The following is a 16,781-nucleotide window of genomic DNA, read 5'->3' on the forward strand; positions in this document are numbered from 1 at the left end:
TTAGTATTTATGTTTTCAGAGAAAATTTGTAAGTTCATGGATGAATGCTTTTATAACTTATATTTTTAGTAAATGGTTTTTATAAAATGATTTTATGATTTATCCACCCTCCTTTCGAGATCCTAAGTCCCTCGAAGCAGCCAGATCTGATGGGATAGGGACTATCTGGGAGGGCGCATGACATTTTCTTTTAGTGCAAATTCAAACTTGAGAATCTCAAACAAATTCCTGCACAGATTCACCAAGAATCTAGTGTACTTCTAGTTGGTGTAATCTCTTTCATCAACAACTGGCATTGGAAATTCTTATTTTGCATGAGCTCAGATTGTGCCAAGTACCATGGTTGTATCCGCACTTGACAATGTTTGATCTCTTCATTTTCCTTGGCTCACTAGGTTCTCTTCTTCTATTAGAACTTAGTCTTCCTGATTTTCTTTTGTATAAAGGTGGTTGTAAATTTGATAAAGGATGCTCAGGCCAATTATAATGGTTTTGTATTGGATTGATATTCTCTGTATAAGTCTTCAAATAAGCCTCATTCATCATTCTTGGGTGTATTTTTTCTTCACTATTTAGCTCTGAGTGATTAATACAAGCCATAAAGTGCTTGCAAGGCAAACTAGAGACTACCCAAGCATTACAATCATAGTATCCCTCATTCATCCTCCCAAAAAAGCTTTTTTTTTTTTAATAAGGTAAGAATTACATAAAAGAGGCAAAATTCTGTACAAAAATACATAAGGCATACCCCAAGCAAAGACTAAAACTCTTCGTCAATAAACACATGGAAAAACCACAAAGCCACAAACGACATAAAAAAGAGCACGTAGGCTCCCCATAAATCTAATTAGGTAAATGCCATATCGCACGAAGCTGGGTCGAGATCTCATACTTGGGTGTTAAACCCAAAATCTTGGCCTAAACTAAATCACAAATAGCTAATACAATATCCCTATAGGAGCTACAATGCTGATGAAACACATGATTATTTTGTTCATACCGCAAGAAAATAAACTGTAGTTGAAAGGACTAACTGCGAAAAAAGGTACCTGAAGTCCACTTTGCGCCTAAGATGTAAGCTAACCCACTAGAGCAAAGGGAACCAATAGAAAGAAGGCCATGTAGAGAGCGTCTTGGCAGTTACCTCCCACCAAACATAACTAGAGAAGTCACAGCTAAAAAATAGATGATCATGAGTCTTTGTAGCAGACCTACATAGAAGCCACATGGAATATGCAATGACACTATGAAAGCTGAGACGATCCATGGTACAAAGCTGATCAAGAGAAGCAAACCATAAAATGAAGTTTCATGGAACATGCCCTAGAAACCATAAGAGATGATGAATCAATTTTATATCCTGTCTATCTTGTAACACATTCTAAGCAGAATTAAGAGAGACTTTGCCAGAAGAGTGACCCTTCTACACAAAATGATCAGGAAGACACACTGAAGGCTGCATTGCAACAAAGTCCCAACTATGCTAAAGATCTGTACTACTTAAAGAAAAATCACATGAACCATCTCTAATAATATCTGAAACCTGAGCATCCCATGATAAACTAGCAAAAGTCAAAGTCCTCACAACAAAGCCTATACCCTTATCTTTCACCTCATATGTGTACTCACCAATTTGTGTAACACTTAATCTCTTCGCATTCAATTGAATTTTGTTGACTATACTCACTTTTGGAGGAATATCCCCAATCCACTTCTCTACCCTTCGTTCTTCTTTTAACCATGGACTTTATAAGCTTTCTTCCAATGTAATCCAGTAAAGATAAGATTGGCTTGCCTCTCTGATCACCAACCAGCTATTGTAAGACTCACTAAAGTTATTNTAATCTACAATATTTTTACCACTTAATTCTTCCACAAATTTATGTAGTCATCATCAAGCAATCTTTAATTTTCATGCCCGGCAACAGACTAATGATTTGGCTTCAAGCCATCTTTGCTTGTTAACCCTAGCAATGAAATCTTCAACTCTCTTGGTCAGTTCCTGAGCAGGCAATCCAACCTCCTCCTCCTCCTCCTCCTCCTCTTCTTCTTTATGATCATCTTTTTCTATTTCAACTTCTTTCTCTTGTTCTTTGATGACCTCTTCTTTCACTGCTTCATCAACTTGATCCTCACTCTCCTTAGTCAAATTCACCTCCTCCTTCTTCTCTTGAAGACTATTATAACTCGAGGCATGACCTCTAAGCCTTTTGCTCCTCCCAACATACTCATCGTAATACTGATCACAAGCTGAAGATGATGAGTTTGAACCCACAAAATTTGATTCTCCAACGAGGACGACGATAATAACGTTAGCTACTACGAACAACCACTTAGGTTTAGAAAAGGAAGACCAAATATACGGGAGATGGATAAACAGAAACTCCTTCACGCAACAGCTTAGAGAAGAAAACCAAAAGGGATAAGAGGAAAACAAACTATAAGCCGACCCAGTAAGAGCATAAACAAATATCAAATTACAAACAAAAAACCAACCCTTCTTGTAATTCTTATCGGCTTGAACCTTCATCACTCTCTTCACTAAATCCATTGCCAGCGAAGAAATAAAATACAGAAAATATAGGATTAAATTTGAGAGGATTTGGGTAGAAAAGCTAAGTGAGAAGGATTGACATATGACTGAACATAGAAGTGGAACCAAAGAATGGTTTATATAGTAGGGAAAAAGCAAGGAGGATATGTTGGTTGGATTCAGAGTTGCTACTTTTAATTGTTCTTTTAATGTATGGGAGAGTTACTTTATGAAAAGACATGGCAGGTTGAGTATTATAATTTTCGAGGCTTTTGGTTTAGCCTCCGCCTGCCATTTTAGCTTTTCTGGTGTTGATGGTTTTGATTTTTCCAGTATTTCAGAATATTTCCCACATAAAACTTTCTTAATATACATCATTGAATAACTTTTTGAAAGATTTACGTTTGTTAATTAAAATGTAGAACCAAATGTATGTATAATATGCATCGAATATCAGTCTATATTTACATTTGATTAACTTAAACAGTATAAAGTACATGGTTAGTTTTGATACGAGTACTGTGAATTCAAAAGCTTTTTACATCTTATTATATAAATAAAATAAACAGGAGATAATATGTGATTACAATAAAATTGCCCTCTAAATAGACTGATGATTCACATGCATAAACACTGTTTCCAGATTACAAGTACAATGATTTCAGCCCTGATGTCACAACTTACAGAAAGTTAATCAAAAAGAAAAGTGGAGAAGATATTTAGTGCATAATTCATTCTCCTGTGTAACTTCACTGTTAATTTGTTTTTTATATATTAAAAAGCAGATGAGTAATACTATAAACTGCCATACTTTGTTGTTTGCCTTTAATGGGTGGTCACTGAATAGACTAGAAAATCTTAGTAAAAAATTGAATATTGTCATTGTCAAGCTGCCATGCTTTTGTATCAAATTGCTCTGCTTTTTCTTCCATAATTGAAAGCTGAAAGCATTAGGTAGCACGTTTGTTGAAAGGAAAAAAAGTTGGTTTGTGAAAAGAGATACAAAGTTCAAGAAACATGAAACTAGAGTCATTATCAAATGGTTTAATTATTAAGTTAAAAAAGGTAAGTGAGATGAAAAGTTTTTTCTGGGTTCACTCTAGTTCCAGTTACAGCCTGCCCTTGCTTATGTAATTTGCTGGAAAAAAAAAAAAAAAAAAAGAGGTTCAAGTTCAACGAATTGGTATATTGCTTTTGGGAAATGGGGAACTATCAGATTCTCTTTAAAAAGATCCTTTACTTAATGTAAGAGAGAAAGGAAAGACGTGTTTGAAGCTTTCATAGAAGAAGGGAAAAAAAGAGTTATGCTTTCGTCAATTAATAGCATCCAGCTACGCCAAATGTGGGTAGTTAAAAAGTAATAGGCAGCAAAGATAGATAATTAGATCCCGATAATTGTAGGGTAATATTGTTTATTGAACAAAGATTACATGCAATTCTATACTAGATATTTAAACTGTTTGGCGTGAAAATTTTCAATTTTATATGCCTTGATAAATCTGTTAAGATTCAATCTAATTTATGTCACTTTCAAGGTATATTATTATACAATATTGAATTGAATTAAGATCAATCTAGAAATATTAATCTAAAAACTTTATAAATTGTTATTATGGCTTAATGCAATTGCTCATTTATGTATATATTTAGATTACAAAAATACTACGTATACAATCCAATCCCACAACCTTCTCTTACAACCATAATGTGGCAACAGAATTCGCACTATCATTTCAACTGACGACTTTGACTAAATATGAACGAATGTTTCTTATAGACAAACAGTCGCTCCTTAGTGACGAACGACCATTCATTCAAAGGAATGATTGTTCATTCATAAGGAACAATTGTTCCTTATAAAAAAACAATCGTTCCTTATAAATGAACGGCTATTCCTTCGTAAGGAACATTCATTCCTTATCAAGGAACGGCGGTTCGTCCCTAGAAGACGACCATTTGTGTTTAATCAAAGTTATTTCGTGTCTTAGGTGTAGTGAGAGCTGACGAGATTAATAAGGTAATTATTCTTAAGCATGTCTAGAAACTTCTTAGTGACTGTTCCTCGATTTGGTCTTCTTGGGTTTGTTTGGTTCTCCTTCGTAGTCGGTCATTCTAGCAAGTTCGGGTTACCTCTGGGGCTACATAGTCTTGGAGGAAGATCCTCTTAGCAGAGATTGGTGTTGTGGTCTCATTGTGACTTGTAAAGGTGATAACAGAGATTCCTCTTTAAGGCAGTATTATTGGCTACCAGAGGGGCGTCTATGCGATTTGTTTCCTTTTAGGACTCTGACTTCTACTGGTTTGCCTTGGGATGCTCGGGTTTCAGATATCATTCGAAATGACTCATGGGTTTTTCCTTCGGGTAGTGCAGATATTCAACATATCTGGGACTCTGTTACTGTGCAACCTTCAATGGGCATTTCTGACCATTTTGTCTGGAAGGGTCACTCTTCTGGCAGATTTTCCATTGACTCAGCTTGGAATGTGTTATGGGATAGATGAGATGTGAACTCAATTCATCATCTCTTGTGGTTTTTAAGGTATGTTCCACGCCACTCCTTTATTTTATGGCTCGCTTCTCTTGGTCGGCTTCACACCATGGATCGTCTTAGCTCTCATGATGTCATTTCATCTTCTGTGTGCCTTTTGTGCAGATCTATGTAGAGAATCATAAGCATCTGATTTTTAGTTGTGTCTTCTCTTCTTATATTCAGCGATAGGTTACTACCAAGACGCTCGTTGTCGCTTGTTGTTTGGCCATGTTTCTCTTGGTTCTCTTTACTCCAGTGGGCTAGTTTGCATCTCAAGTGCAAAGGGGACTTCGAATACCTTCTTTCGTGGTTAGTCATTTTTGCTATAATTTATTTTTTGTGGTATGAACGAAATAATCATGTGTTCCATCAGCATTGCAGCTCTTGCAAAGATATTGTGTCGATTATATGTGATTTAGTTCAGGCCAAGGTTTTAGGTTTGGCACCCAAGTATGAGATCTCGGCCCATCTTCGTTCGATATGGCACTTGCCTGACGAATTTTTTGTGAAGAGCTTGTGTGCTCTTTTTGTGTTGTTTGTGGATGTTTCCCTTGAGACTTTTTGTCTTAGCTTAGAGTATACCTCTCATATCTTTTTATATTAACTTTATCCCATATATTTAATTCTTACCTTATAAAAAATAAAAAAAATAAAAAAAATAAACTGAGGTGACAATTGTCAGTTGAACTATCACGTTGGAGTTGTAAAAGAAGATTGTGTGAACTCAATTATCACATTAAAGTTGTAAAAGAAGATTGTGTGATTGAATTGTGAACGTAGTATTACCCTTTAGATTAAGACACCAGTATTTTTCCCTTTTTCTATGACCTGCCGAAGATTGACCATGATGCGATATGGTATAGAAGATCTTGAAATAGTTGCTGACAAGCTAAAACCACAAGACAAGAAACAAATTAAAACACCATTAGCAGAACAATGAAGGTCCAATAATTTACAATAAGGTAAAGTACTTGAAAATTAGCAGGGCAGTGCATTTTGAAACAACAAAGAATAGTCAACCATGCCTCTCTTTATTTAATAATCTTAAACCTCAAATAAATAGAAAGGTAGAAAAAGAGAGACCTTTCAGGATTTGGAGGACTTCATTTCTCCATTGCTCCTTATTTTTATGTTTATCATGTCAATAGGAAACTGGCCTTGAGAGAAGTTATAGTTCCACACAGATCATGGGCAATTTGGATTTCAATTCAGTCAGTAGTGAAGTTGGCTAAATAGTCTCTTCTTTCATCGACTCAATGAAGAACATAATAAAATACAACAGAATGGCACTATTCTGGCTTGGAAGAAATAGCACCAGAGACCAATACAAGCAACCCCAGAAGGAACTCAAGAATAACAAGAGAAGCCGGCAAAAAACACTACAAAACATTACAGGGTTTGCTCAATTGCAGGCACGAAACCTGCTAGTTAAGAGTCAAAGATGACCAACTCTAAAAAAAATGTTAACAAAAAAATGATTTCTATGCAATATTCTCCTTGTGACCCAGAAAAGAATCACGAGAACTAAACTGCATGACAACGAGAGGAGAAAAAAGAATATAACTACTTCTACTCAAACTCTACGCCACAAAACTGCAGACTAATGTCCTCAAAGTACCAGAGCAACCTTCTCATTGGAGACAAGTGCACATGGATGGGCGATTAATGGCTCATAATGATCAGCTCCAGCACCACACCAACCTGTATGTGAGGAAATTCCAGTCAGTATCTGGAGAGTTGATAAGAAAATAAAGCTGGCAATATTATTACCACTATCTAAGTGATCCAAAAGGGGACAGTAATGAGACAGATTAACAAAAATCATACAAAATTTTGGCCTTGTTGNAAAAAAAAAAAAAAAAAAAAAAAAAAACTAAGATCATTAAAATACCAAATTTTGATAATAACAATTCTATTGTTAATTTATTCCTTTTATTTTTATTTTTCTTCTAAATAAAAGTGTATCAATATAATAATTTTTTAATGATTGGGATACAATTTAAGATTACCCTCGGATTAATTATATTTCATGATTAAAAAACACACATTTACAATATGAAAATCATATAATTAATTACCCCATTCTTTATATTGAATATAATTACATATAAGAGAATCCAAGACTTTATTTGATACCCTTAAATGGTTCTACATTATCAAACATGAATGAACATTTTCATCATTAAAGATTTGACAACTATAAACATTATTATTATTATTCCAGTTCCAGGGACACTGAGGAGGATAATAGATCATATTCTCTTCCTTGTCTTCTTTATTGTTATAGCTATTCTCCTTCTTTGCTTCTTCTTCTTGTTTCACGATCTCCACGTACTTTCCAAGTCTTCTGGTAATCTTTTCACCAAGCTTTGGTGGATCAAATACCCCCTTTACTTTCACTTCAGACTTACCCATATCTGCTTCAACACTTAAAACTCCTTCCATTCTTACTATATTTCTCTTAATATCATGGACACAACCTTCACAATGCATGTACATTTTGAATATCACCACCTTCACTTGAGGTTGAGGCTACATAAATAAAATACAGATCATCAACATAAGTAAGTAATAACCAAATTACTGTAGTATGGCTTACTAGATAACAAAACTTGAGATTGACCTCTTTTTTTTCTGGTTCTTTTTTATGTTGGAAGACTTCAACAGGTTTGCGTTTTGGAGAAAGAAGTTCAATATTTGTACTGTACTTCTTTCGAATTCTCCGAAAAATCTTTTCTGGGTCAGCATTCTTTCCTCTCACAATCACCTTATTGTTTGCTCTATCGATCATGATTTCTTCCACACCTAAAGGGTTAATTGATAAGAACAAAATATTGCACAAGTCCCACGTGGATAAACATAAAATATTGAATGGATATTACTAAAAAAATGCCAAATACATATAATATATTGAACATACATTTATCACAAGACACCAATAGAAAAACTATATATCTATTACCATTGAAACCTTGAAGGCAACGCAGAACCGTATTCTCACATCCTTTACAATGCATATAAACTTTCAAAACGATTCCTTCTTTACTTTCCTCCGGTTTTGCTTTAGTCTTGTGATCTTCATCACCTTGATATTGTGACATTTTGGTCCGTTTTCGATAATTTTTCCTGAGATAAAATCATAAATTGGTAAAAGGACTATGAAAATATCGAATTTGTAGATAAACATCAGTGAAAACATATGTAGTACTGTAGTAGAATTAGAGGTTAACCTTTTTCTTTCTTAAAATTCAAGAGGATTTCATGGGTTGTAACAGTAGCTGGGAGTTGGACAATAAATACTAATAACAATTGCCAAAAATGGGTTATATATAATTGAGTATTATTATTGAAACATAAGATCAGAAATACGTTAATTCAAAATGAATTTGTTGCTTATATAAGGAGTGGGTTTACAGTTTTTCCAAACATATAGATTATCTACCAATGTTGATTCTCATTGCAATATTGGAGTGATAATAAATAAAACCCAAGATATGGCGTCAACCAATTAAGGAAGCAATCGGCATTTATATCCTAAAGCAAAAACCATCCAAATTTTCAATTGGTTTACAAGGACATCAAAGTCCGTTGTAGTCTAGTTGGTTAGGATATTCGGCTCTCACCCGAAAGACCCGGGTTCGATTCCCGGCAACGGAATTATATTTTTTTGGGCCTTTTGGCCCGTTTAATTTTCCCAAAATAGGCTTTCATTTTGGATATTTTTTGGCCTGGGCTTTGATTCTGGATATGTAGGCCTCGTTTTGCTATTTTTATAATATCATCACTATTATAATTTTGGTTGCCCTTCTCATAAATATTTTCATCATTTCATATTTTGCTATGACTTGGAGTAACGATAATTACGTTGGAAAGAATATATAGCTCACATTTTACTAAATTCACATTCTAGTGTTACAAGTTTTGCCATGTACAAGTCTTATATAGTATAATAATATGGACCGTAAACTTGATATGATATGATATGATATGCAGAGAATTAGTGTCCAAGTTCGTGTATATCCAGAGAAAATACTCTTTTAAATGTAAACATTGACGAGGCAACCGATAACCTCAAAAGGGCACGTGAAAATAGACGCATATGCCACATGTGAGACAGAGACCTTCGCCACGTTGAGTTGCAACCATGTGTCAAACATTACTTGTTACACGTTGTTCAACATTGTTTTTGTTGCATGTCCACCCGCTTATTCCTATTTTTAAAACTCAAATCTTCTCCCCTGATTCTCTCTATTCGGATACTGGTTTTGAATCCCTCAAATTGTCATCAGTAAGATCTCTTCTTTTTTCTCTTTCATTCTCTCTTTAGTTTAATGAGTATTATTAATTTCCTGCTAAGATCAATGCTTTTTTCTTCGCGTTCTTGGGGGTATGAAATTACAAAGTAAACTTGTTTTTTGTAATGGATTCGATTTTCACTAGTTTGCAACTTTTCATTACTTTTGTTCCACGCTGGTGTTGAGGGTTCTTTTCTTTAATTTCTTCTGTTTTTACTCTTCAGGGTTTGACAACAGCCGCGAAATTCTAAAATCGTTTCAGTTTGCACCCTGCAGAAGGTTTAACCACATCAATTATAGCAGAAATTTTTCACTGGAAACAAAAATGTCCGGGGTATCTCTTGCTGTAGCACCTAATGAGGAGGTTGACAAAACCACAAGCACAGCCCAAAAGCCCCTGAAAAATCAGCGGCAGGAGCAGTCAACAACTGTGGGCAGTGTCATGGGATCATTGCGCGTAATCGAACTCCAACTAGTTGCCTTCATTATGGTTTTCTCAGCCAGTGGACTCGTCCCACTCCTAGATTTAGTGTTCCCCGCCTTTACATCGGCTTATCTACTAGCCCTCTCACGTTTGGTTTTCCCCGCACATGGCAACGGTTCCTCGAGCACGCAGGAGATCTTCCAAGGTAGCAAATTTTTCAGGTTTTATGTGATTGTAGGAACCACAGTTGGGTTGTTCTTGCCACTGGCATATGTGTTGGGTGGGTTCGCGAGAGGCGATGAGGAAGCAGTTCGCTCAGGCACACCTAACTTGTTCTTGCTCTCATTTCAAATACTAACTGAGAATATCATAAGTGGATTATCATTATTTTCAGCACCAGTAAGGGCACTAGTTCCATTGCTTTACACTGTCAGGAGGCTCTTTCTTATCATTGATTGGATATCTGATGTTTGGTTTAGCAAAACTCTGCCTGCCACTGTAGAAGTTAAGGTGAAATTTCTCAATCAAACTTTTTGTTCTTTAAATGTGCTTTTGATATAATATAAAAAATTTGTTGTGGTTCAGGACATGGTGTGGTTTTGGTTTGGGAGGATTCTTGCTGTTGCCAATCTGGTGTATTTCTCAACTAATCTCTTTTGCGTCCTGATTCCACAATTCCTTCCTCGGGCTTTTGAGAAGTACTTTAGGGAGAGAGATGAGATTCAGGGAAAGCATGCAGAGGATAAACGTTCTACTGCTGCAAACAAATCCAAACCAACAGATGAAAAAACTGACTGATTCTGTTTCGTTTTATGGCGATTTCATTTGCTGCTTATAAAATCCTTGTTTTAGGCAAACATTTTGGTTTGCTTTGCAATGTAAAAAGCAGTGGATTTTCCCTGTCATTTCTAAAATTCCATTAATCATAAAAGTTCACTTTGCCACTAATTATGAAAGATGATGTAAAGGAAAAGCCAATTACCAAAGTCCATTATTGTTTTAATGCTTTCATCAATTAATTACCACCATCAATATTACACTCTGTTTGATCATTCAAAACAACAGATCCCACAAAATATGCTGCAGGATTTGGTGAAAACCAAAGCAAAATGTCAATGGCATATCCCTTTGATTAGAATCCTGTTTGATTATGCATTTTCTGGGTTGGCCAACTACAATGTGTACATCCCACTAAGGGTGTTAAAAAAAAAAAAAAAAAAAAAGATCAAACCGAATCAGTAACCAAACTAAATTTTCGATTATCCGAAAAACTGGTTCGGTTTCAGCCCAAAGAAAATGAAAAACCAAATTTTTTGTTTAGTTACCAGTTTAGGAGAATATAAAAACCAGTTAACTGAAACTGATTTTACTAACAGGTTTATTATAAAAATATAAAATAAAAAAATACGGTTTATTAAAAAATATACAAAATATTAAATATTAAAATCGGTTCAAAACTGGTTAACCAGTTTTTTAGTTAACTGAAAAATCAGTTTTTCTTTAACCTGTTTTGGTTTAGGAAAATTCCTGAACTGAAAACCATTTCGATTAACCGGTTTTAAACACCCCTACATCCCACCTTTTTGTGAACATATATTCTTCACTTTTTTCTAATTGCTCAGAGTGAAGAACATTTACAGAACTCTGGAATATTTTTATGGTCCAGAGCAATGTGGGTGTCATTTAAAACATATTTGTAAATCCAGTGGTCGGCAGACAAAAAAGGCTAAGCAAATAGGAGATTGGATTAGATATAATGAAAGTATGTTTGATCATTGCTTCAGCCTTTGAATAATTGACGAGAGATGCTGGGCTAAATGCGGTTTGCGTCTAATTAATTAATTAATTAATGCTACTAAAAACGATATCAAAACCTATGTGATAGCCATTTTGAACCTTCCAGGAAAGTAAAATTCCAAGGAAGAAAAATCCTCCTGAATGTCGCATCATGTTTTCCTTTTTCATTTCACTCTGGCGGCACTAGTTCAATATTTAATTTAATAAATTAACTGTAAGCTTTGCATTTAACTCCAAAATAATATTGCCAAAGTGGGGTAATAAAAAACTTTTGCGTGACCAAATAGTTTTATTTTATAGTATGATTTTTGTTTTCTTTATAGTGGGAAACAAACATTGGACTGTTGGATATAATCTAAAAGTATATGGTTGGTGTAAACGAACTTTTTGCTAACACCAAAAAAAATATCAAATTAAATAATTTTTACCTGTTTTACGGGAAACTCAAAAGTGCTTCTTATTTTCAATGTTATGAACCTTCAATGTTATGAACCTTGATAGGCATACTTTGAAGTTGAAAACCATTATTGAATGACTTAATGGTAAAAGCGAAAATAATGATCTAAATTTATATGGTTTTTTAAGTTTGAATCTTTACAATTGCTAGTAAGGGTGACCACTATAACTCGTATCTGATCAATAGTTTCAAAGTTTAGGAGAATAATTGAAGTGTGTATAAACTAGCCTAGATATCTCAGTCATAAAAAAAATATATATTTTGAAATTGGAAACCATTATTAGGTGACCTGATGGTAAAAGAGCAAAGAATAATCTAAGTTTACATGATTTTTTGAGTTCGAGTTTGTACGATTACTAATAAATGTGATCGTGCAAACTGGTCAATGGTTCCAATATCCAGAAGAATAATCGAAGTACATGCAAACTGATCCAACCCTCTACTGTCATAATAAAAAAAATATTTTTTGAAGTTGTATTTACAAAAATGGGTTTGGCTGGGACAAGGAGAAGTCTAGTAAAAAACAACCCACAAACCTCGTGTAAAACGCAAAAAACGAATCAAAGTGATAAAACAATAAGACTCTTTATAAAAAAGTAAACACATTTTTGCAGTTTGACCAATCAAATTCTTACATCTCCTCGAGCTCTCAACCTCTCTCTTCCACCTTATAAAATTTTCACACCCTTCTATCCTCACTACTTTTTGGTCGGTTGTCTTTATCCATATTTGCTTACTCATCACTAATTTACCCCTCAAATTTGAATGTTTATTATTAAATTGATGTTGAAAGTGTCTGTGCTTATTTGATGCTAAAAAGGTCAAATACTAGCTGTACCTGTACCTGTGCGTGGCGCAGAGTCTTACGCCACTTCCGTCCCTCGGCAGCGAATCTCCACGCGCCAAATTCATTGGATCTTCGCAAGTGTGTGTGTGTGTGTGTGTGTGTGGGGGCCTGGTCTCGCCTTGGTTCAGGATTCGCTGGGCTGTAAATTAACCAATTCCAGGTTAATTATTGAAGAATTTTAATTATTTTAATTACTTAACTTAATTAAGGGTCAATTATTGGATGAAGTTGTACCTCTACATTTTGAGGAATATGAAACTCATGCCCAAAGCAAAAAAAATATTAAATTCATAAGAAGTTTCTTGGACCTAAACCAGGATGATTTGAGTTTCACAATGAAATACCCAATTGAAAATTAGTTTGTAACATAATAAGTTAATGCAAGAAATCACAATAACAAAAAATACATAATTGACAGTGTTAGAACCACGTCAGAAGCTTACATAATCCTGATAGATCAACGATGAGACAAAGTGATTTGATATAAACAGTTATTAAACGTAAAACACAATGGACAAAAATAAGTCTTTAAAATGGTTCAGTTGCTTATAATGCAAAAATAAGTAATTTTATATAGAACCCATTACAAGTTTGAATTGAAAATAAACACTGAATCTTCTAAACAAGAAAACAAATGGATATCTGAACTTTAATTTTACTGCCCGTATCGCATTATATCATTTTGCTAAAGTGAAATTATTATTTCTTGACAAAGAATTTCTTTATTCGAATTTACTGCACAATAAGAACTCTATACTAATGGAATGATTAAAAACAATTAAGAAAACAAGAAAAAATATACAAATATAATGGAATTTTCTAAATTAATTAAAATTAGAAAATAAATTCTTACTGAGAGAAGTATTGAATTTGACTACAATTTTATTCGCCATTGAAAGTGGAGGAGGTGAAAAAGATGGAGAAAGGAACATATTCTAATTCTATACTTAGCTGCGATGTCGTACAGTTTTCTTGATTAAGCATGGTACTAAAAACATGTAACACACAATGACCGTCTCCCACACGCGCCCACAGTGACACGTAAACCTCAAAAACAAGGAACGGTGACCTCTCCCTCTGCCCGACGTACCTTCTCTTTCTCTTCCTCCTCCCTCCTGCCTGCCTTGTTCATTAAGTAAATTAAAAACATTAACCTATTAAATAAACAAAACCCTACCCACTGTTTCATCTCTCTCACTCTCACCGCACCAAATAATTCATTTTGAATAAAAAAGAAAAAAAAAAAACCTCAGTACTACATAGAAAAGATAAAGATAAACCAAGCAAAGTACAAAAACTCCATTTCATCTTTGAAGAAAAGAAACAGCAACAGCAAACATGAAGATAAAGAACAAAGGTAAAGTATACCCATCTCCCTCTCCGTCTTCTTCTTCTTCTTCTTCTTCTTCTTCTGCAAACGGAGACTATCTTTCTGGGTTGAAGCTTCTCCCTGCTGCCATTATTGCTCTTGCAACCGTCCTCCCTCTTGAGGACCGTGAGGTTTTGGCTTATCTTATCACCAGGTCGATCAAAACAACAGCTACAACGTCGTCTTCATCAATCATCCAGAGGAAGTCTTCAAAGAAGACTGCTGCAAATGGTAGCAACAACAACGGCAACGGCAGCACTGTTACTCATAAGCCTCCTGTGTTTGATTGCGATTGTTTTGACTGTTATACCAGTTACTGGTTCAGATGGGATTCTTCTCCGAACCGGGAGCTCATTCACCAAGCCATTGAAGCCTTTGAAGACCACTTGACCAACGGTGAAGCTCAAAAATCGAAGAAAAATGGGAAAGCCAAGAGAAGAGACAAAACAGCGCGCCGTTTTGGTGCCGATAATAACAATAACCAAGTTCTCAATGTCCTCCTCCTGGGTCAACCCGAAAGTTCTGTTCCGGAAAAACAAGTTGAAGACTCCAAACAACCCACCATTAACGTTGTTGTTCCCGACGAGGCTTTTTTGGAAGACGACGTGGCACCCGTGAATTCGCCTACAAAAGAGTTTGAGGAGAATGAGGTGATGGAGTTTTCCGGTGAATCTAAGCCAGCGGAGGACGAGACGACGACAGAGGTCATGCAGACAACGGCGGCGGGAGGTAGCTGCAACCACAAGGGTTTGGCTAGAAAAGTGCTGCCGGACGTGTTAGGGTTATTCAATTCTCGTTTGTGGTCCCTTTGGAGTCCGAATGCTTAGGTCAATAAATATGAATTTTTTATTTTTCAATCACTTTCTTTTTCTCTTTCTTTGTTTTTTTAATTTCCGAGCCAAGAGCCCCTCCCCCCCTCCCCCACAAAAAAAAAAAAAAAAAAAAAATTTAGAGGGAAAAAACAAATTTGTTCTATTTTTGTGATGCCGATATAGTATTAAATTCAGTACTGGAATATGGTAAGTTTGGTCCCTCTATATTGAATGAAACGTTCCCTTTTCTTTTACTCTTATGTTTGTTTCTTAATTTGGCTAGATTGTGTATGTAGTTGCCGGCAAGAAGTCACTTCAGGAAAAATATGTTCATGAATAACTATTAACTTTCTGGGTGATTAATTTTTGCTTAGAATTTAAGTATGTGATTAGGTGAAGTGGGCCAATGGAATGTTGAGTTTTGATAGTAAGTGGGAAAAGATTAAATTATAGGTATTATATGCTTTACTATTATGAACTTTAAATTTGCTTTATTCTATTCTCTTCTATTTTCATGAATGTCAATGGATGCGATTTTCTATGATTCTTTTTGGCTGGAACCCTCTTTCGAGTAATAATTTTCTTTTCTCTGTAATTTAATCTTTTTTCAAGACCAGTTAGGTGCCCTATGTTTCTGACATCTAGGATACTTAAGTTGGATCTTATGCGTAGAAATGAAGGTACGTTACCCTAATGAAGAACAAAGACCAGAAGAAGTATACTTAGCTTTAGGGTACCTTTCTTTGAAGGAGATATACTTAGCTTTAGGGTACCTTTCTTTGAAGGAGACATTTGGTTTCAAATTAAAGTGGGTAATGTAGATTTTGAGAGAGGCACTTGGGTTTGGGCAACTGGGCATCCTCTTCTATGTTGTTATGATGAAGGCAGATCCATTTCTTTAGGGACCCATAAGTGTTTCTTATGATTTCTGTTGATTGTAGTTGGTAATTGAGCAGTGAGGGATTTGTTTATTGCTTTGTAGATATGGTACTTTTGTGACTGAAAAATCTATGGGAATTGAGAAAGAAAAAGAAGCAAAAAAGTAAAGACTTGGTTGTGTTGATAATGGCTGGCAACCGTGGACGGTGGGCAGCAAACAAAGAGTTAATGAGAGTTAAGAAAAAGGTTGGCAACGGCCAATGTGTATAGATAGGCACAAAGGAGTTTCTGAATAAGGCTTATCCTCTGCATGTGAGTGGGAATGTTGGGAGGCCAATCTAAATAAGCGAAACAAAGGCAACAAATTTAATTCATGGGGACTCCATTGTCTGCTTCCATTTTGTTTGGTTTGAGAGTGACAAAAACTTGAACATCAACTTGAGCAGAAACCCCGTCACCACAACTACTACCATCTTTCGGGATAGTGATCGGTGGTGGTGACACCATCTTCAACTTCACCAAATTCCTCAATTTGCTCCTCACTTTTTAACTCACTATATAAATCCTTCATGTACAGTTTTTGACTTATTAATATTAAAAATTAACATGAGAGTAGTTTAAGATTTTGATACAAAACTTTGAATGGCTGGATTAAGATGGATTAATTGGTATTAAAATTTAGTAAATAATAGAACATAATTGCTTTATCTGAAATAGGCATTACTTCGTTTGATTTGATGGACCTTACCATGGTTGGGCTTGGGTCTTATCCATGACATCAATTTCATTCAATTGAGTTTCGGCCTGCACATATTTTTACAATTTCAATCCAAGATG

General features: G+C 35.1%; 3 protein-coding genes and 1 non-coding gene across 4 annotated transcripts; 3 read left to right on the plus strand and 1 right to left on the minus strand.

Annotated features, from left to right (window-relative positions):
- Nucleotides 1–6,545: 6,545 nt before the first annotated feature.
- On the minus strand, nt 6,546–8,165 carry LOC116118659 (heavy metal-associated isoprenylated plant protein 8-like). Its single transcript, XM_031404645.1, has 5 exons — nt 8,027–8,165; nt 7,688–7,869; nt 7,270–7,596; nt 6,683–6,793; nt 6,546–6,593 (listed from the first exon to the last, which is right to left on the minus strand). The coding sequence occupies exons 1-5, from the start codon at nt 8,163–8,165 to the stop codon at nt 6,546–6,548; spliced, it is 807 nt and encodes a 268-aa protein (XP_031260505.1).
- A 483-nt stretch (nt 8,166–8,648) lies between these two features.
- TRNAE-CUC lies at nt 8,649–8,721 on the plus strand. The gene has a single exon. It is a non-coding gene; the product is annotated as a tRNA-Glu (tRNA).
- A 545-nt stretch (nt 8,722–9,266) lies between these two features.
- Nucleotides 9,267–10,720, plus strand: LOC116118654. Its single transcript, XM_031404642.1, has 3 exons — nt 9,267–9,352; nt 9,584–10,293; nt 10,369–10,720. The coding sequence occupies exons 2-3, from the start codon at nt 9,685–9,687 to the stop codon at nt 10,579–10,581; spliced, it is 822 nt and encodes a 273-aa protein (XP_031260502.1). The 5' UTR covers nt 9,267–9,352; nt 9,584–9,684; the 3' UTR covers nt 10,582–10,720.
- Nucleotides 10,721–13,994: 3,274 nt separating this feature from the next.
- On the plus strand, nt 13,995–15,168 carry LOC116118660. Its single transcript, XM_031404646.1, has one exon. It carries the CDS (start codon nt 14,223–14,225, stop codon nt 15,078–15,080), a length of 858 nt encoding a protein of 285 aa, XP_031260506.1. The 5' UTR covers nt 13,995–14,222; the 3' UTR covers nt 15,081–15,168.
- The last annotated feature ends 1,613 nt before the right edge of the window (nt 15,169–16,781 follow it).

Source organism: Pistacia vera, unplaced genomic scaffold (genome assembly GCF_008641045.1).
Source record: "Pistacia vera cultivar Batoury unplaced genomic scaffold, PisVer_v2 Contig852, whole genome shotgun sequence".
NCBI classification, from domain to species: domain Eukaryota; kingdom Viridiplantae; phylum Streptophyta; class Magnoliopsida; order Sapindales; family Anacardiaceae; genus Pistacia; species Pistacia vera.